At 41.7% G+C, this 20,556-nt stretch overlaps 1 protein-coding gene across 1 annotated transcript in view; it reads left to right on the plus strand.

The window, feature by feature from the left end:
- The window catches only part of LOC147890189 (callose synthase 9-like), a 243,601-nt gene that overhangs the window by 158,249 nt on the left and 64,796 nt on the right, over positions 1–20,556 (plus strand). The window contains exons 30-36 of the mRNA XM_087390160.1: positions 5,207–5,367; positions 5,466–5,575; positions 18,329–18,472; positions 18,584–18,652; positions 18,735–18,894; positions 18,981–19,092; positions 19,178–19,297. Of these exons, the coding sequence (XP_087246286.1) occupies positions 5,207–5,367; positions 5,466–5,575; positions 18,329–18,472; positions 18,584–18,652; positions 18,735–18,894; positions 18,981–19,092; positions 19,178–19,297 (876 nt within the window). The remainder of the gene's footprint in view (positions 1–5,206; positions 5,368–5,465; positions 5,576–18,328; positions 18,473–18,583; positions 18,653–18,734; positions 18,895–18,980; positions 19,093–19,177; positions 19,298–20,556) is intronic.

Consider the following 20,556-nt stretch of genomic DNA (forward strand, 5'->3'; position numbering starts at 1 on the left):
GGCCAGCCAAGAAGTGTTGGTTGTGTTCCTGTAAAGAGATCACATCGGGATGCATTCTATGTACATAATGCCAAAAAAGTCTCCACTTATTGACATTGCAAAGACCTTGAGCATTGTATGTGATGCAAGTAATTGAAGTAGACATAGAAGATATGTACAGTCAAACCAAAAGGCAGAGTAAAGTATAAGCTGTCAGGCCTCAGCCATGACATCAACATCCACCTGTGCTCTTGGATCATTAGCTCTATGATCCTCATCATTGTCACATACAGGAATGCCTCTTTTTAACACATCAACCCACAGTTGAGAAGCAAGGCTGTCAGCGGGGGTAGAGCTCTGACCAGGGGTAGAAGTTGAAGCATCCCAATGGCGAGACTGTAATGGACGTGGTTTAAGAGCGAATACCTTTTTGGGTTGCTGCCAGACAGCCTGGGGAGAGGCATGAGATTCTGAAATTTTGCCCTTCCCCTTATCCTTTTGCTTAGCTAGAACCTGAACCATATTTTCTTTGGAAGGGACAGATTTGGGAGCCACATCACCCAGTTTGGAAGGCATTGCCTTGGACCCCGGGGCATAAGTTGGGGGGGGAGTATTTTCTGGAGCAATAGCTGTGGGTGGGAGCTGATGCAGTACTGCAGGACACTGTGAGGCTAAGTGGCCAAACTTATGGCATGTGAAGCAAGCACCTGCAAAAACTCCCCATTTCAGATCAAAATATTTTCACCAAGGGGAACATCCTCCACTTCTACCGCAATGGAAGGAGGGGTTGGGTGATCTGTATCTCGAAGAATACAAAAGCGATTGCGATTACCCGAAGGACGGGGAGGGCATACAACTTGCCCCAAGGTGGCTGCCAAACTTGGTAACTCAGCCCTCATATAGTCCGGAAAATCCACTACCTCAACCCATACGGGGCAGTGATGTCGAATGAGGCTGTGGTAATCCTTATTTGGCGACCATGGCATGACATGCACTATTTGTGTGCCATAGAATAAAGGCGACATCTCCAATATCTGCTGACGATATGAGGCATCCGAAAAGTGCACTTCATAAAAACCCCTTGAAGCAAAGTATACTCCTTCAACAAAGCAGCCTCCCAACAATGCCTGAACCCACTGGGCCACATCATTTGCTGAAGGTAACTTGCCTGGGAAAAAAATGATAACTGCTTGCTGAGAGAACTTTCGAAGAGGAGCAACCAAAGAAGGCAGCTTTAACTTGTATTTGATGGCCGGGGGAGGTTTGGCCCACTCCTTCCGGCTGTGATGAAATTCATCTTTGAGCATGTCAAAAACATAGTGAGCATCTACAGAATCTGCAACAGAGACATCAACTTGCTGTCTTTTGGAGTCCCGAGTCGACTCCTTGCGAGAATAACTTTTGAACTGGTCCTCCATGAAGAGAAACAGGGCGGGATAGATGAAGTGAAAGAATAAAAGCAGAACTGTACGGTTGCAGCATTTGATTTCGCGGGTGTGCGCGTGGCACGTGTGTGTGTGTGCGCGTGCGGACGTGCGTGTGTATATGCGCGTGCGCACGCACACACATACACACACGCACACACACACACAAAACCCTTAGGATTCTATGATTACCTTTGCTCGCCTGGAATGTGTGGGGGACCGAATATTTTTAATATTCACGTGCATTTTCTTGCTCACAAGGGGAAAATGATGTTGCAGTATCACAAGCATGGATTTTTATGATGCAGCATTTGATTTCGTGCATGCGCGTGCGTGGACACACACACACACACACACACAAAGCCGTGAGGCTTCTATCGGTTGATCACCTTTGCTCACCTAAAATGCATGGGGGACTGAATATTCTTAATATTCACATGGATATTCTGCTCACAAGGGGCAAAGTAAAAGGTTGCCCTTATGTTTCTCGAATGCTTTTTGATTGGAAGCACATTCTCTCCCATCTGAAATGGAAAGGCAGGGTTACTCTTGCAGGCAACTCACTCAAGCGTCAGAGCATTTATTGGTCAAAGGTTTTCCTGCGTTCATTGGCACTGCAGGAGCCTAAAAGCTCCTATTTTCTTTCTTCTCAAGGGATAGATACTGTGTTGGATGATGTTGGTATGGTGGTATCTTTTCCTAAAGTGACTTGGAAGTATGCATTGGGGCTGCATTATAAACCTCTATGGCTTGTATTTTTTCGTATGCTTCATGGGTTTCAGCTTGTGCATTGGCTTGAGATCTTTGACTATCTCAAAGACTGGGTGCTTCAATCAAATAATATTGTGCGCCTTGCATTGCCATTGGGCAAGTATGACGGTTGCATTTGTGTGTAAGGTATTGTTTCCTTCCCCCTGTGTTGCTTCTGATGCTAATCACATATGGTCGATTGGCATGTTCCCTTCGCTGGTGGAGGAAACGATTGCAGCATATTTGGGCTTCAAAGCTTTCGCTATGGCAAAAGGTTTTCTTCTGGCGGGATTTGCTTGGGGTGCTTCCCGTTGGACAGCTTTTGGCTCGTCGTCATATTGCTCCTTCTACTTGCCGACATTGTTTGTCTTTGCGGGATTCTATCTGTCATCTGGTCTGGCATTGCTCTGTATCTATGGACTTCTTACTTCTCTTGCAGCTAAGACTTCTGGCTCGTTTTCTGAGTGCTTTCATCGGCAAGCTTTTTTGGTTGTTTGTCTCTCATCCTTGGAGACAAGGATCTTCTACTGGGTTCGCTATTGGGCTTTTTGTACTCAATGGAAGGACCGAAATCATCCGGTCTTTGATGATCCCCCACTTGTTATTTATCACTACATCCGGGCTTATCTTTGGCAATCAACTTCTTACTTCTCTTGCAGCTAGGACTTCTGGCTCGTTTTCCGAGTGCTTTCTTCGGCAAACTTTTTTGGTTGTTTGGCTTTCAGCCTTGGAGACAGGGATATGATTTGTTCTTCTACTGGGTTCGCTATTGGGCACTCTGGACTCAATGGAGGGACCGAAATCATCCGGTCTTTGATGATCCCCCACTTATTATTTATCACTACTTCCGGGCTTCTCTTTGGCAATCGTTTTATGATTGTCTTCAAGCGTGGCTATTTGACTATCCTGTTTTCTTGTCATATAAATGAGATGTTTTAAGGTTTTTAATTGGCTGTCGCTTTCTTTGGGACTGCTTTTTGTTATATAATGACAAATGGACTTGACAAAAAAAAAAAGTATGTGTGTGCACAAGGGTTCTGCTACTTCCCCCTTGAGCCTGGCAGTTATCTAGTTGCTGGTTTGTACAGGGTTTTGATGCTTCCTCCTTCGATATCGCATCATGCGAATTAGCTTTGGTCTTTGAATCGCAGTGCGAGGGTGGCGTAAAAGATTGCAGCAGCTGGTGTTGCAAACTTCTGTTTGGTCAAGAGGTTATTCTATGGCAACTAATGCTTGGCGTTATTCCTTTTGGTCAGTTCTTGGCATGTAAACATATTACTCCTGCTCTATGTCACAAATGTTTAGCTGCTAGGGAAATGCTTGCTTTGTCTTTTTCGGAATTACCACGTCACTCGTGACTTCCTATTATTTCTTGAGCAGTGCCTCCAGGCCCGGTTTCTCTCTGCTTGATTTGGCATGTTTTTTTGGATCTTTTGCATTCACCCATGGAGACTGGAATGTCATCTATTTTTCACATGGGTTCAATATTGGGGACTTTGGACTTTGTGGAGAGACAGGACCACTGAGTCTTTTGAGAGCCTACTTCTTCCACGTTCTATTATTTCCGGATGTCAGTCGAGCAATCCTTTTATGGTTACCTGTCCATTCGTGTGCAGGTAGATTACAATGTCTACTTGTCTTACAATGAAGTTTTCTGAGCTTGTATTTGCTGATCTCTACTTTGGAGCATGGTCGTTAAGACACTCGTGTCTTATGATAAGACACTTAAGACACGTGTCTTACCATAAGACACCTTTAGACACTTTTTTTTTTTTTTTTTTTTTTTTTGGGAGTGGGTAGGGTGTAACAACAAACATTGAGTTTGACTTAACCATGCTATCATTGATGGTGACTTTGGATCCAGTAGTGGGAGACCTCATTAGGATGAATCTTTAGAGCTTTGACTCTTGAGAGTCGAAAAATTCCTTTCAATTATATGTATTGAGATGCAAATTTCATTCATGTCACATGTGACTGATAGACTGTTGCCATGATATTTACGTTTATTGATATATGATGATTGGCATATAATCTATGTAACCTTCTAGGCTTGTTTATCTGGGTTTTTCAATATGAAGATTGAATTGTCAGTTTAAACCTTTAAAATTGTGAGTCGTGGCTTGCAAGCTCTTGAGTCGTGACTCTTAACTTGCAAGGTGTTGAGTTGTGAGTAGAGTGACAAGTCATGACTCTTAACTACATTGTACAAGTGCATTGTTACTTCTTGCCTTTTTTAAATGTAGCTAATTGTACTTCTAGAATCTAGCAACTAGCTAATGCTAGCAAGTTGTACACACTTGTATACATGTATTAGTTAAACATATATTATTATAACCATAGTGACGTGTCTTATCTTTAAGACACTTTCGACACTTGTGTCTGAAGCGTGCCTAACGTGTCGTGTCTTAATGTGTCTTACAACCATGCTTTGGAGACAGCTTCTTTTAATATAAATATTCATGGACTCACTATAGAAAAAGTGTGCGCGCCTGTGGGGGGGGGGTGGCGCTGGTTGAGGGTATGTAAGTCTGGCCTGTTTCTAATCATTAGAGGTCTCCCGGATAAAATATGCAGACCATGCCACATGGTGACCATTTGGATGTTACGGGATGGAATGATTTTGATCAAACACAAAGTAAAGCAGTATTGTCTGTCCCTGCTCCAATACTCTATGCTCTATCATATTAAAATTGCATTGTCCATTCTGCGATTCTGACTGCTTTTCATTTAGCGTGTACATGATGAATTGAGGCATTTTCCACTGTGTATATGGACTGTTGGCATTCAGGGAATAGTCCTCCAAAGTTTTCCTAGTACTTTACTACAGTAGAATTTTACTCAGCTCACCATTAAAATGACTGTGAGATAATCGTCTATACTTTTACCTGTATGGAAAAGGATTTCTCACTATCTGGGTGAGTATAACTGGGATGCAGGGTACTCACAGTTGAGGGAGATTCTGTGCATTGGATAAATCCTGCCTTGGATTTGATGAGAGGCAAGTAGGCAAGGCTGCTCTGATGCAAGTGTATGTTTTGCTGTTCTTGTACCAGAGGGAAATGGTCAAAAGATTGCATATGCTTCTCACCATTAAAGAGTCAGCTGCAAGCATTCCAAAGAATTTGGAAGCTCGAAGACGTCTAGAATTTTTCACAAATTCTCTCTTTATGAAATTACCCAAGTCACCAACTGCTAGAGCAATGAAATCATTCAGGTACTTTGCTTTGTTGGTATAAATGATTTTTCATGTTTCCATGATGCTTCTTTTCATCTTGAACTTGTTTGGTCTGAATCTGTTCGTTTTTGTGACAGTGTATTTACTCCATACTATAGCGAGATTGTACTGTACAGCAAGGAAGATTTGCGTAAGGAGAATGAGGATGGAATTTCTACTCTTTTTTATCTTCAGAAAATTTTTCCAGGTGTGATTTGTAACTTTGATTTAGTTGTCTGCTGGGTGTTGTGTGATTGACAGATTGTCCCTGGGCAGGGCAATGGCTAGCTCAAGTAATCATATTTGCTTGTGTTTTGGAGGTTGAAATGGGCATGGCACTTATTTTTTTTAAAGTGCAAAAGAAGAGTTTTTTGTAACATTTAAACAGGAATGTATTTAGGGTATTCGAAGCATACCTTTTTGGGAAGCACCTTGGCCTTTGCATGTTCCGCTTCGAATTGTCTAGTTCATTGTTTTAGCTTGTATCCAACTTTACGTGCCTTTATTACATTGGTCATCTCGAGATCTCTCTTCTTTTATGTCTCAAGCCATGGAGATTTTTTGGAAAACTAAGCTTGATAAAAAAGCTTTGAGGTTGCTCAAAATGGACCTGCTTTGCTCTCGAAGAATGCATGGAGGTTTGAATATTCTCAACATCAAATTTCATGTGTTGGCAAGAAAGATCACTATGCTAAGGGTATTTTCTGAGCAAGAGCAGCCATGGTCTATTATGTTGGCGTTTTTGTGTGGCGAGATGCGCACAAATGCTTATGGGCGTTGGCTAGTTGATCCATGGAGACAGGCTTCAAGATTGACAACTTCAGTGTCTAAGTCTAGGATTATCCTCTCAGCCTTTGCATCTATTGACTTTCATACAGAGGATTTTAACTCCTCCATGGATTGCTCATCATGCAAATGCTCTTTGGCATCTGAATAAGTCTTTAACTTGGTGGAAAGGAAAATTGAAATTGATATGGAAGTTGAAAATGCCATTAAAAATAGAGACTCTTTTTTAGGAGATGTATTGTTGTTTTTTTTCTAGTGGGAGTGAAATGGGCTCAAAGACGGATTGCCTCTCCTCTTTGTCCAAGATGTTATCATACTCCTGAGAGTATTCAGCACTTATTGTGGTTTTGTTCAAATTCCAGAGAACTTTTGGACAAGATCTCCTATTTTTTCTCTCTCAGATTTCCAGCACACAGGTTCTCGAAGTTTTTCTGGATGTTTGGCAAATTATGAGCTTTTTTATCACAGTATTCTCTTTTCTTTCATTGGATCAGATACTGGGCTTTATGGACCCTCTGGCTTCAGCGAAATCATCGATTTTTGAATTCATCTCTTCAGCACCCTTATGAGTTCTTCCGAGCCTCATTGCGGGAATCCTTATTCGATGCCTTGCATGAGGAAGATTTGGATGTTTCTTGCATTCAGCTTTTCTTTTACTGTTTCTGATAGATAGGACATTGGCTCTTTTCTCGAGCACTGCCCTTTTGTAAAATGGATGTTCAATAATATAATGTTTTTAGTTTCACAAAAAAAAAGTAAGTGTGTGTGTGTGTGTGTGTGTGTAGGATCAGTCCCTTAGCCTCTTCAGATAAGCCCGCATGCTTCAGCTACTTGCTGCGCCAACTCCGTGTTCATAAACAGCTGTCTGAGGCTGTAAATCCCTGCCGTACGGTCACGCCAGACTTCCGTATAATTTCGTACAAGTGTAGGGACTTGTACGGACTGTTCCGCCTTGTTCAGGCTGCTCTCTCGGCTCATTCTCTGCTTTTGGGTTGCTGTGTGTATAGGGTTTGCTCATGGGCTACTTCTACACGCTGGTTTGAGGGGTTTTCTCTTCCCCCTTTCTCTCATCTTTGGTTTTTGGGTCTTGTGCACTATTTCCATCGCCAAAACTTCTCTTCTGCCTCTGATCTTTAGTTCATCTTGGACCTTTTCCTGGTTTTTTCTCTTTTCCTTCTTCAGAACTTGTATTTTCTTTTCTCTAAATCCCTAAATATTTCTTTCCCTTTCTTGTCCTTGCAAATACACTATTTCTTTTTTCTTGGTGGGTCAATTTTTTGGGACTGTTTTCTCTTTTATCACTTTACAGGTACCCTCTTTTTCCATCTTCTTCAGAAGACATGGCTGAATACTCTTATGAAAAAACATTTCAAAAAGATAGATCGAATCAATGCAAAAAGCAAAAGCAAGCTGAGGGTCAAGCATGACCCTGTGCATGATTCTGTTGAAGCACAACTGGTTTATGACGTCATGCACGAAGGATTTGCAGACACAAGGAAAGAGTGGAAAGACTCTGTTCCATCGGTTGGTCTCATGGTTGAAGTGGATGAAATTGTGGATCCAGTTAGAGAATATGCAAAAGATTCAGTCATTTTATTTTTCCGAGGTCGGATGCTACTTGCTGCAGAGGCAGGCAACTAGTTGACCCGCACCTTGGCTGGTTTGTTTGTTTGTAAGGTACACTATGTAGGCAGAGGCTTTTTTGAGGTCATCATGGTAGATGAGATTCACAGGCAAATGCTTTTGGAACATTCGTCACTTTTTTGGGGCAGCAAATGGTGCATGTTTTGCCATGGTCCCCCACAAGGGATTATCAGGCTTTGATTCGACATCGTTCGACATCGATGTCCGGTCTGGGTTGAAGTTGTAGACTTGCTTGCTCTGAATGTAAAAAATTTGGGCACATGGCTTCACAGTGTCCAATGAGCCCAGCATAAAATGCCTCCTGCTACTTTGCTTATTCAGATGTCTAATAAGGATTCTTTTGCCTCTATTGGGAATAAAAATAAAGATAATAGACAGTTTTTAGTGAATTAGGATAAAGGCAAAGTCCTAGTTGTTGTTGCAAATGGGAGTGCTTCTTCCCCTTCGGTTCTGTTATTCAACCTTTAGGAAAAGGACCAAAAACTCAAATTGATGGATGGCAAAGTCCAAGAAAAGTTATTTCTGTTCCATGACCTCCACCCCCTCGCCCTTGGAATGGTGCATCTTCTAGTGGAAACTCTCTAGAGGTCAACTCTGGAATTGGAATCACATGGGCTGCTGTGACAGCTAGCAGAACTCTCTTCCCTGAAGAAGAGGTTGTTGCATTGCTGTCTACTCCTCAGGCGGATGTTTCTTCTCAGGGAAGAGGCCTTGACCCTAAGGTAGACATGCAGGGTTGACATCCTGAAGTTTGCTGTTGTACATAGCTGTTTTTCTCCTATAAATATCTCTAAATATGACTGCTCATATCAAATGCTTTACACTAAATGTTTAGGGAATGTGTGACAGTAGGAAATGGAAATCTGTGTGGCTGTATATCGATCGATTTCAGCCTGATATAGTGGCACTACAAGAACACAACCAACATGTCTACGCAGGAAAGACAGGTCATTACTGTGGCTATGATCTTTCTATGCTGGGAAACACTCTTTCTCAGGTGCAGTCATTCTGATTAAGCATGAGCTTCAGCCAATTATTGCTTTAAATGACAATCAAGGCAGATGGATTATTCTTCAATGCATCATTCAAGGCGAGGTGTTTGGATTTGCTTCTGTATATGCAGCTCAATCTTCTCAGGATCGAAGTGTAATTTGGGATGCCATGCATTGATATCCATGGAGATCTCATGTCTTTATATGTGGGGATTTCAATAATGCTCTGCAACAGGGTGACAATACATCAGGAAATACTCATATGTTAACCTTTGAAAGGCATGCATGGTCTTAATTACTGATTCATCTTGATTTGGTTGATCTTTGGAAGGAATTGCAGCCTTTGTCACGTGGATACACTTTCCAACATAATACCCTTTCTTCTTATTAGGCACGTCTGAATCGTTGTTATAGTGTAGCTCCACAACAAAATGATGATTTTACATGCAAAATGTGGGTTGACTATGCCTTTGTGCATTCAGATCATGCACCATTATGGTTGAGATTATCTTTTCATGATATGGCAGATGATAGATTGCCTCAAAGGCAACATCTGATTGTGAACAATAGCTATTTGCAGCATGTAGCTTTCAAGGCAATGGTTACTGAAGCATATCAATCTCTGTATTCTCAGAGCCACTTTGATATTGATAATGGATGGGATTCTTTTGTTTCCAAAATGCAAGTTGCAATTAGAGGTTATGGCAAGTCTTACATGAAGACTCTGAGGGAAACTGTGGCTCAGGCCAAATTGACTTGTCAAGACGTCACTGAACTCAGTCACTTTCGTCCTTTGTCCTTGCATGAGCAAACGACACTTTGCCAAGCTAAACATTGTCTCCAAATAAATGATCACAGGAAACTTGCTAAATGGGAGAAAAGAGCAAGACAAAGAGGTTTCATAGATAAAGGCTGCTCTTCCAAACAAATTTTTAAAAGCTTGCATCAGAAGAGATTAAAAACAAACATTTGCAGGGTGCTTATGCCTAATGGTTCATGGACTACATCACGGTCACAGCTTCCTCCTGTCTGTGTACATAATTTCTTTTTGCAGTTTGGTTATGCAGATCCTCCCTCACACCAGGTTTTGTTTGCGAGAAATTTACTTTTATAGCATGTTTATCCTATTATCTCCACTACTCAAGCTTTGGTATTGGAGGAACCTTTTACTGAAAGGGAATTGTCAGATGCAGTCAAATCGTGTGGTAGATGGAAATCTCTAGGATGGGATGGTCTTACAGTTGAGTTTTTTAAAGAATATTGGCCTCTATTGAAGCATACTTTATTGCATATGGTAAATTTTGCTAGGCAAAATCAGAAAATGCCAGACACATGGAAGAGAGGTCTTGTTAAACTCCTTGCAAAAAAGCAGATTTGTGAATGTTTGGCTGATTGGAGACCTATTACGCTTCTGCCAGTCATTTACAAATTTACTACCAAAATGATTGTTGATGAGATTAAAGGCTATTTACATGATGGGTTGTATCCTGCGCAATATGGTTTTGTTCCTCGCAGGCATCTCCTAGGCAACATTGCTAATGCCTACGTTGGAATAGAAAGTGCCAATTATATGTAGCATGATGTTTTGCTATTGCAAGTTGATATTGCCAAAGCTTTTGATAATGTTAAGTGGGACTTTATTTCACAAACAATGCAGGCCATGGGATTTGGCAAAAAAATGTATCAAGTTATTAATTGGTTATACCAAGATAGTAAAGCTGCCTGCATACTTTCAGGGGATATTTCTACAACCTGGACTCTCGGTTGCTCTGTTCGGCAAGGATAGTGCCATCTCAATCCGGTAGAAACCTCTGAGAAAAAGGGAGAACCTCTCCAAACTCCTTAGTGCTATACTATCTGCCATAGCCACTCATCCAATGCTTCAATATATGGACCACCTTTTGGACACTGGCATGTTGCACAGATTGGAAATTTTTGACAGCCGTAGTATGATGGCTCAAGCATATGCTGATGATTCTTTCTTTACCTCGAAAAATACTGAGAGTGATCTCTCCTTGATCTTTCTATATATGGTTTAGCTGCTGGTCTTCATTTGAATTTTGAGAAGTCCAAGGTATTGCCGTTGCATGCTAAAGATTGGCATACTCTTTTGTGGCTTGGGGAAATTGTTCCAACTTGTCAATTGATTCGACATCTTGGCTATTCTCTAGGTTGGGGGCTCACTTGCTCTCAACAAACTGATTGGGTGCTCACAAAGTTGAGGGCAAAACTTCAATATTGAACTTGGCAACTTGGCCATTACATGTTCATTTGCGAATAACGCAATCCATTTTGATAGCATACATACAATTCTATCTGCTCCTCACCATGTTTACTAAGGCAGATTTGGTTTCCTTTATGTCTGCTATCATGGAGATTTGCTGGTGTTCAAAAAATGGCAAGAAAAGTGTCATATTACTCTCTATGCATCGTCTCTGTTTTCCAAAGATGCACGGGGTTTGAACATACTCAATATTCAAATGCACATACTTGCTCACAGGGGAAAAATTATGTTGCAGTTTATGCAAGGGGATCAGCCTTGGGCGTCCATGATCCGCTCTCTTTTGTTGCATATTGATACTTCTGCTTTTGGGCATTGGCAGCCTACATAGTGGGATTTTCTATTTGGCTCTATTTAAGGCAAGATAAGAGAGTATCCTTTTGTCTCTCGCTTGCTTCTTGATTGGAAGCATATTTTATGCCACTTGGAATGGAATGGCAGGGATTCTTTGTCGGGAAATTCTTTGAGGGCTGAGAATATTTATTGGTCCAAAATATTCCACCCTTTTTTGGCTATACAAGAATTGAGGCGTTCTTATTTTTTATCTTTCAAGGGTATTTCTTCTGTGGTGGATGTACTAGTGGATGATGGCACTCTTTTATCTTTTTCTGCGGTTGCTAGCAAGTATGGTTTTGGAGCTCATTATCGTCCTTTATGGCGTAAAATTTCAGAAATGCTTCAATCTTTCTTACCGGTATCTCGTTTGGAACTTCAGGATAGGCTTGAGGATTGGACTCTCCATTCTTCATCTTCTTCAGTCCGTCCTTTGAAGCTCTCACATATCACAGTGCTGTCTGTGTATAAAGTGTTGTGACCTCCGCCTTGGGTTTCTGAGAGAGCCAATTGTGTTTGGCATATGGATCGCCCACTAAAGTGATGGAGAAAGCGGCTGTGTCTTCTTTGGCATAATAAAGTCCCTCTTCGGCAATAACTTTTCCTTTGGCGAGTCCTACTTTGCATTTTTCCATCTAGGTAGTTACTCGTGGATAGACATATTACCTCGGCTGTTTGTCACAGATGTCTATATTTTGTTGAATCTGTGCTTCATATTTTCTGGCACTGTCCACATACTTGTGATTTCCCCGCTCTCATTCGTCAGGGGCTTCGAGCGAGATTTCCTACTGTTACTTTTGGCAGGTTCTTTTGGTTATTTGATCTTCATTCCGCTAGATAGGGTTTTGATGTATTTTTTGTTTAGGTGCGCTACTGGGCACTTTGGACTCTATGGATGGACGGAAATCATAGTCTTTGGTGATCCTACCTTTCCATCTTTCTTTTTTTTCAAACGATCTCTGAGGCAATCATTTCATGATTGTTTTCATACTTATTTGATTGATCATGATGTATATATGGATTATACTGAGATTTTCTGTTGAGTAGTAGTTACTCCGCTTTTGAAATAAGTATGAATGTAATTATTTCACAGCAATAAAATATTTCTTCTCATAAAAAAAAAGTGTGTTGTGTGAAGAATTTCTCTGATGAGTGGACTCTTCGTGGTTCGGTCCGTCAGGGATGCCCCCTTAGTGCTTTGTTGTATGCCATTGGTACCCATCGTATGCTGCAATATATTGACCATCTCGTGGCTACAAGCTCCCTTCATGATTTGGAATTGGATGCAAATCGTAGCATGGTTGCTCAAACCTATGCTGATGATTCTCTCTTTACCTCGAAGAATATGATATTTCTGCTTTGATGCATTCTCTCTCTGTTTATGGTTTGGTAGCTGGTCTTCATGTAAATTTTCAAAAGTCTAAGCTGCTCCCATTGCATTCTAAAGATTGGCATAGTCTTTTGTGGCTCGAGGAAATCATTCCACCCACTCAGATTGTTCGTCATCTTGGTTATCCTTTGGGGTGGAATCTCACTTGTCGTCAACAAACTAATTGGGTGATGGTCAAGCTTCGGAAAAAGCTAGAGTATTGGAAATTGGCAACCTGGCCTTTGCATGTTCGGCTTCGGATAGTGCAGTCCATCCTTGTGGCTTATATTCAATTTTTGTTGCCTTTGATCGTGTTGACTAAGGCAGATCTTGCTTCTTTCATGTTTGCCATTATGGAAATCTTATTGCGTTCCAAATAGGCAGAAAGAGTCTCAGGCTGCTTTCAGTGCATCAACTTTGTTCTTCTAAGATGCATAATGGTTTGAACATCATGAATATCCAGGTGCACATCCTTGCTCACAGGGGAAAAATGTTGCTGCAATTTCTGCAAGGTGATCAGCCTTGGCCTCTTATGATTAGATCTCTAGTCACATATATCTGTAGTTATTTCTTTGGTCACTGGCAAATCAATTACTGGGATTTCTTATTTGGTCGCATTGATGGCACTTTGCCTGGGTGTCTTTTGTCTCCAGTTTGCTTCTTGATTGGAAGCACGTCCTCTCTCATCTGGAATGGCATGGTTGGCAGTCTTTGCTTGGTAATTCTTTGTGAGCTGAAAGCATTCACTGGTCGTCAGTTTTTCAATCTCGACTGGCTTTAGAAGAACCTTGCCGTTTCTACTTTATTTCTTTTAAGGGTATCACTTCTGTTGCTGATGTTATTCATGATGATCGCTCTATGCTACATGTTTCTCTGGCAGTTACACGGTATGGCTTGGGCTCTCATTATTCTGCTTTGTGGCAACAAATTGCTTATATGCTTTTGACTTTTGTTGTGATTCCCCCTTTGAAACTTCAGGAGAGGTTGGAGGATGGGACTTTGAATTCCCTAGGGTCCTCTTCTCGTCCTTTGAGGCTATCTCAGATTACGGTGCCTGCATTGTATAAAATGCTTTTGCCTCAACCTTGGGTTTCATAGAAAGGCAATTCTGTTTGGCGAATGCATTGCCTAGCCAAGTGGTGGAGAAAGAGATTACAGCAACTTTGGGCCTACAAAACTCCTCTTCGGCAACAGGTTTTCTTCTGGCGAGTAATTCTATGTATTTTCCCGTTTGGATAGATGTTTTCTCAGAGTTTCATCTTTTCTTTGTTTGGGTTCGCTATTGGGCACTCTGAAATTTATGGACAGACATGAACGGTAAAGTCTTTGTTTATCCTATATTTTCCTTGTTTGGCTTTTTTCTCTACAGGAATCCTTCTTTGATTGCTTGCAGACGTGCTGCATAGATCATGATGTATATCTAGCATACATTGAGATTTTCAGCTAATGTAGTTTTGGCTGCCTCGTTTTGAGGTCGCTACTCTTGTAATATAATCAATCAAAATTTTTCACTACAAAAAAAGTGTGTTGTATGAAGCACACTTAGTACCATGAGGTGTCCAGACCGTGACACATGCGATGATGTAATGAAAGGCTCCTACTTGGGGAGGTGCCTTTGATGTAGGAGTTCCTATAATGTAGAAGTTATATCCTTTTATGTAGGTGAGGTGTCTATGATTTAGGCCACCCTCTCTGTCACTTTTTAAAAGAGGGGCTTTCCTCTCAAATAAATGGAATTCACTCTTTTGATTCCCACTCTCTCTTCCATGATGCACTCCTACTCTCCCACTTCCCAATATGTTGTATGAGAGCCTCCTTGATGCCCTAGTCCATTCTAGCTTTAAAATGCCTCCTCATCATCTTCTTCTCCACCCTCCACCTTATTGTCCCTTTTGCATCATTTCTCTCCAAATTTCGGTAAGCTTTGTTCTCCTTGTCTATTGCGCCTGTTGCCAAAGATTTCTCGTCTTGGGGCGAATATCTGACCCGATTGAATAAGGGAATGCTTGCCTCTGCTACGCGTGCCGAGAAGATAACCGCCCGCCAATTTGTCACAGAATTCCAGCGGAATCTTCAACTATATGCGAATTCCTTCTAGCCACGGGTGGGCAAGGCCATAAACTATCTTGTGTTCAAATGTGAGTCTAAATGCTTGCTCGAGTGAGGCGAAATTACAGAAACAACAGTTGAAAATGGCATACTTATCTGGACATTATAGTGCTCAATTTCACCAATGCTGTCTGTTGGCTCTTCTTTGGTATACACTTTTATACAGAAAGCCCCTTTAATAGCATTTCCAGTTGTGAGAATTCTGCCCTCCAACATGATATAGTATTCTGCAAGTGATTTTGGCATTGCTTTGACATTTGATGTTAGAATTCAGTTCATGTGAGTGTTGAGGTTGATTTTCTATCAAAAACTCTTTCAGTTAGTAATGCTTTTTCAGAATGCATAGGTCTTGCTTCTCTTCCAATGCTTCATATGTGAAAGCAACGAAGAAGGAACAAGCACCTAGAGATGTCAATAGGAAGGTGACAAAACTTGGGAAGGAAAAGTCACATAAACCATACTATTATTCTGATGCAAAAAGATTAGTATTTTCTGAATTTATGGCTTGCAATATGCACTTGTATGGTTGAGAGTCATAGCCATTTGTAAGAGAGAAGACACTTCCTAAAGATAAAGGTAAGGCCCTCTCATGGCCGCCTTTAAGATAGACAAGTTCAACGGCCAAGGTTTCCACACTTCGCAAACGAAAATCAAATTTTTGCTTATGATGGAGAATTTGTGGGATTTAGTCAAACCAGGGAATCGATCATCACAAGAAGGTGAATTCACCACAACCAAAGGTAAGGGAAGGCATGTGACTCTACTTTAACTACTTAGCAGATGCTTAAAAGCAAGAGAAAGCTTATGAAATCATTGCATTAGGATTGGGAGATAATTATGTGCATCATATTTCAGATTTGGAATCCCCTTCTGAGGCTTGGCATAAGTTAGATGTTTTATTTGGTGCTAGCTCTTATACTTCTAAGTTGAATTTGAAAATTAAGTTCCTTGAACTTAAGATGGATGGACACACTGTTGCAGCTTCTGTTAACACTATGAGGAGTCTTATGACACAATTACCTTCAATTAAGTCTTCGGTCGCTGAAGATGATCCAATGGCTGTGCTCTTGAAGAGTATGTCTTAGGATTTTAACTATGTTGTGACTACCTTGAAAAATCTTCCTCAACCAACACTAGAGGGCATCATCAGTGCTCTACAAGAAGAAGAAGAGAGAAAGAAGACTTCAAGGAAGGTTGAAGAGCAAACTCAAGCACTTGCAGTGAAGTTTTCATCAAAAGACAAGATTGTGGAAAGACCAATGATCATGAAAAGGATTGCTGTAAGATCAATCCTTGCACTTGTTGTGGCAAAAACAATTACTCTGAGAAAATTTGCAATGAAAAGAAGAAAGGCATGGCAAATCTCGCTGAAGAAAGAACTCCATCAGGAAATGAAGTAACAAAGTTGTGATAGGAGAAAACAAAGATTATATCTTTCAAGGTTGAATATCTTTGATTTTTTATCATCACTTGGTCATGTAGTCAATTTTGAGGTTCTCTGCTTGGAGTAGTACTCCAAAAATAATGTTATGTGTTTTGTCCTAATAGTCTTTGTAAATCACCTCTGGTCAGCATATGATGTAGGCCATGTTATATGTGTTTCCTTCCATGGTACCTCTTGCAGACATAAGAAACTAGGTCCACACAAAGGCCTAAGATTAATCCTTGTACATGCAAGAGAGAGAACCATTTTGGGGGAGGGGGGGATCTATCCATTTTTGTAAACCTTGACCCTTGGGCACCTTTGCTAGCATGAGATCCTAGCCATAGATTTATCTTTGACCACTGTGAGATGGCTTGTGAAAGTATGTGAGTAGATGTATCCTTGGCATAGCATGAGACAAAAGGGCTTGCTCTAGTAGTAGTCATATGATCATGTATGTGTGTGTATATTGTGAAGCGCACTTGGTGCCATGAGGTGTCTAGACGATGACACAGGTGATGATGTAATGAAAGGCCCCCACTTGGGGAGGTGCTTTGATGTAGGAGAGGTGCCTATGATTTAGGCCACCCTCTCTCTCACTTTCTAAAAGAGAGGCTTTCCTCTCAAATCAATGGAATTCACTCGTTTGATTCCCACTCTCTCTTCGATGATGTACTCCTACTCTCTCACTTCCCAACATAGCCAAGTATGGGCTTGTATACCAGTGTTCTCCTATTAGTGCAATCTAATTCATAGCACAAGATTTTTTGGGACTCTTTGTGCATCCATCTTTGAAGATGGCTCAAAACTAGAATCAAAATCTGCGAGATGTTTTTGAGGTTTTGGCCCACCCAGGAAGATAAACTAGATGGCACCAATTATTCCTTGTGGAGCTTTATGGTAAAGAATCTGCAAGTGGGGTGCATTGGAGTGATGCCACCCACGCATGAGAACACAATAGGAATCCCTTCACTAACATGTAAATGTAAGGCCACTACGGCAGCAATAGCAACAGCCTCATCTCAATTTTATCCAAGGATGAATCTCCTGACCACAAATGTCCTCTACAAAAAAGGCCTTGGACACTGCTCAAAATATTGCATTAGGAAGGGACAAAGGACAAGTTTAGGCTTTGCTAAACCACTCTAAGAAATCTTTGTCCTATAAGGTTTCTAGCTCAAAGCATCCAAAGAGCTGCAAGCCAATTCTTGTTTTCGGGTCTATCTCCCATCTCTAATATTCAAGTCGTCTCAAAGGGAAGCCACTATGGCTAAGGGAAGGCTAAAATGGCAACCGGAAAGTAGACATAGCCAACTTCCAAGTATTTCCAACCTAGCCAATAAGTAAATGAGAAGGATGATGAGTGGCATCAACACGTACTGTGATGGCCATGACAAAACCAAAAGAAAGTTTCCATCTTTAAAGAGGCGTTAGCTCTTCTACTGCAGCAGCATTTTCTCCAGAGGGGATGTGTATCCAGTTTGCTTCATTACATGGTGATCAAGCATGTGCACTTTTGATACAATGGGCTTATAGCAAGGGCTTATAGCAAAAGAGGCCTATTGTTTCTTTCCTCCTTGTGAGGTTCATCTTGTAAAGTTGAGTTACTTGAAAAATAAGGCCATGCATATTCAGCTAACCTCTGTTTGAGACCAGCCCCTCTGTAAGTGGTTGCTATTTTCTTTTGAATGCAGAGCTTTCAGCCAGATTGGAAGCCTGTCTAATCTTGTAGTTTGGATCTCGTGCATTTTTACGAATTTCTTGTTTTGGTTATTATAAAATGGATCTTTAAAAAAGTTCATGTTTTTTGGTATTGGCTTTAGAGGTCAATGTGTTTGTATTGCCATTTTGTGTGACATAGATGCTGCACTTGCTTAAGATTTGAACACGTTGACATTCCCATAATTTAAGCTGTTGGAAATAACTCTGCAGGACAATGTTAATGAATTATAGTTTATACAACTGGAATGGTCTTGAACATGGTATTTAGCTTGGTACATATACTCTGTAATTATGTTTTACAGATGAATGGCGGAATTTTCTAGAGAGAATTAGCCGAACGGAGGCAACATTTGAAGCACAGTTTCATGCTGTACAACTGGAGCCTGAATTACTTTTGGAGCTTCGGTTGTGGGCTTCCTACCGGGGCCAGACACTGGCAAGAACAGGCATGCTATTGTTGTTGTTCTGTTGTTTTAAGTTTTGGTTCCTATATACTTTGTTCACTCAAGGCAGGTGTTTAAAGTGTTCAATTTAAAGTGGCATGGTTTGTGAATCAGTTCGGGGAATGATGTATTACCGAAGGGCTCTTATGCTTCAGAGCTTCCTTGAGGAGAAAGGCAGTGAAGGTGTGTTCTCTTTTCAGGCTTGAAGCGAGATGTTTCCGCAAGGTGAAAAGTATTTCTGCTTTAATAAAATTTGGTGCTGTAGATGTGGAGAAGGGATTACAAATTGGTTCATTTGAGAATTCACGTTATGCAAGGGCTCAGGCAGACCTGAAATTTGCATATGTTGTCACCTGCCAAATATACGGGCAACATAAGCAGAAGCAAGATTCAAGAGCCGCAGATATACTGTACTTGATGAAGCAGTAAGATCTTGCAATCCAAAGATGATGCTTGAAAAGTGAGCAAGAGGAAAAGTTGCTGATATATATGTGTTTTACTGGCATCATAGGAATGAGGGCTTGCGGATTGCTTTTATTGATGTCATTGAGCCGCAAGATGGAAATGCACAAAAGGAGTATTATTCCAAGCTTGTCAAAGCTGACGTAACTGAGAAGGATCAAGTATGATCTGATTCCCAATCAATTTTGCATTCCTTGTTTTGGATTTCCCCCTCTTTATTGCTAATGCTAGCCTAAATCCAAGCAGGAGATTTACTCAATAAAGCTTCCTGGCAATCCCATCATCGGTGAAGGAAAACCAGAAAATCAAAATCATGCTATCATATTCACACGTGGGGAAGCAGTTCAGACAATTGACATGAACCAGGTATGGTGATACTGATAGAGGTTTGGCAGATTTGTAGTGTGGTAATAATGGTTGCCAAAACAAACACATGCCTTCTACTCCACTTGTGTATCTAATAAACAAGGATACGTAAACTGACTGAAAGGAAAATTGGTAGGCTTGTTTGCAAAAGCTTTGCTTCATGTGTGTTGGCACTGACTACGTCCTACTGTACTCCAGCCTGTTACGGTACTGTACATATCATCAAGCTATTGGAAACTTATTCCTCATTTCTACGTCCTTTAGGCACGCTCTGCTTCTATTGTTATGATTGCACTCACTATAGCCTTTACAGGCTGTGCAACTCTGCATGAAAGAGTCTAGTGGCCTGCAACAGCAGCCTTTGTGATATGCAGAGGACCTAGAGCGTAGAAGCATGGTACGCCATATGGGCGTGACCATGACACACTGGTGGTTATTTCAGGTGGATTGAGGAACGAGCATACTCAGGTAAGGTTGACTAGCTGACATGGATCCCATAGGTCTTTTTGCTGTAGGGCACCTAAAGATGTCATTGAAAACATGTGTTTTAGAATATATTCTTTGCAAACTAAGAGTTTGCAGTAGACATTGTCATCACCCAACAGCTACTCATCTTTAAAAAAGGTGGTTCTGTGAAGTCCATATTGCTGCTGTATTTTCCAGATGCCACATTTGCTCTCTTTCCGTCCGTCTGTCCGTCCCTCCCTCTCTCCCTCTCTCTCTCCGCTATGCTGCTCTCTCCCTCCCCGCCTTGCTGCTCCTCCCCGCCCTGCTGCTCCTCCCCGCCTCGCTGCTCCTCCTCACCACGCCTTATCTCGTCAGGCTGCCCTGCCACACCACGCTCCAGCTCACCCAGCCAGTCTGCCCGCCCAGCCAGTCTGCTACACTAGCCTTACCTGCTCACCCAGCCAGTCTGCCTGCCCGCGTCTCTGGCCCGTCTGCGCCTCCTCTGCTGCTGCTCCCTTCCTCTGCGCTGCTGCTGCTTGCTCCATTGCTGCACCTTTGCCCCCCCATTGCTGTGCCCTTGCTGCTGTGCCATTGCCTGCCCTTGTTGCGCACTTGCTGCACCTCTGCCCCGCCATTGTTGCGCCCTTGCTGCTGTGCCATTGCCCGCCCTTGCTGATGCGACATTGCCCGCCACGGAGGCCCATAAGCAGCTGCTTACTGCTTGTGAAGCAGCCTTAGGCTGCCAAAAACACCAAGGCTCAGCCCCCCCCCAACGCTCGCAATCTACACCAAAGAAGACTTTTTGAAGACTA

The sequence above is a fragment of the Dipteris shenzhenensis genome, chromosome 19, assembly GCF_047967505.1.
Source record: "Dipteris shenzhenensis isolate YYH24624 ecotype China chromosome 19, Dip_SZ_1.0, whole genome shotgun sequence".
Lineage (NCBI taxonomy): Eukaryota > Viridiplantae > Streptophyta > Polypodiopsida > Gleicheniales > Dipteridaceae > Dipteris > Dipteris shenzhenensis.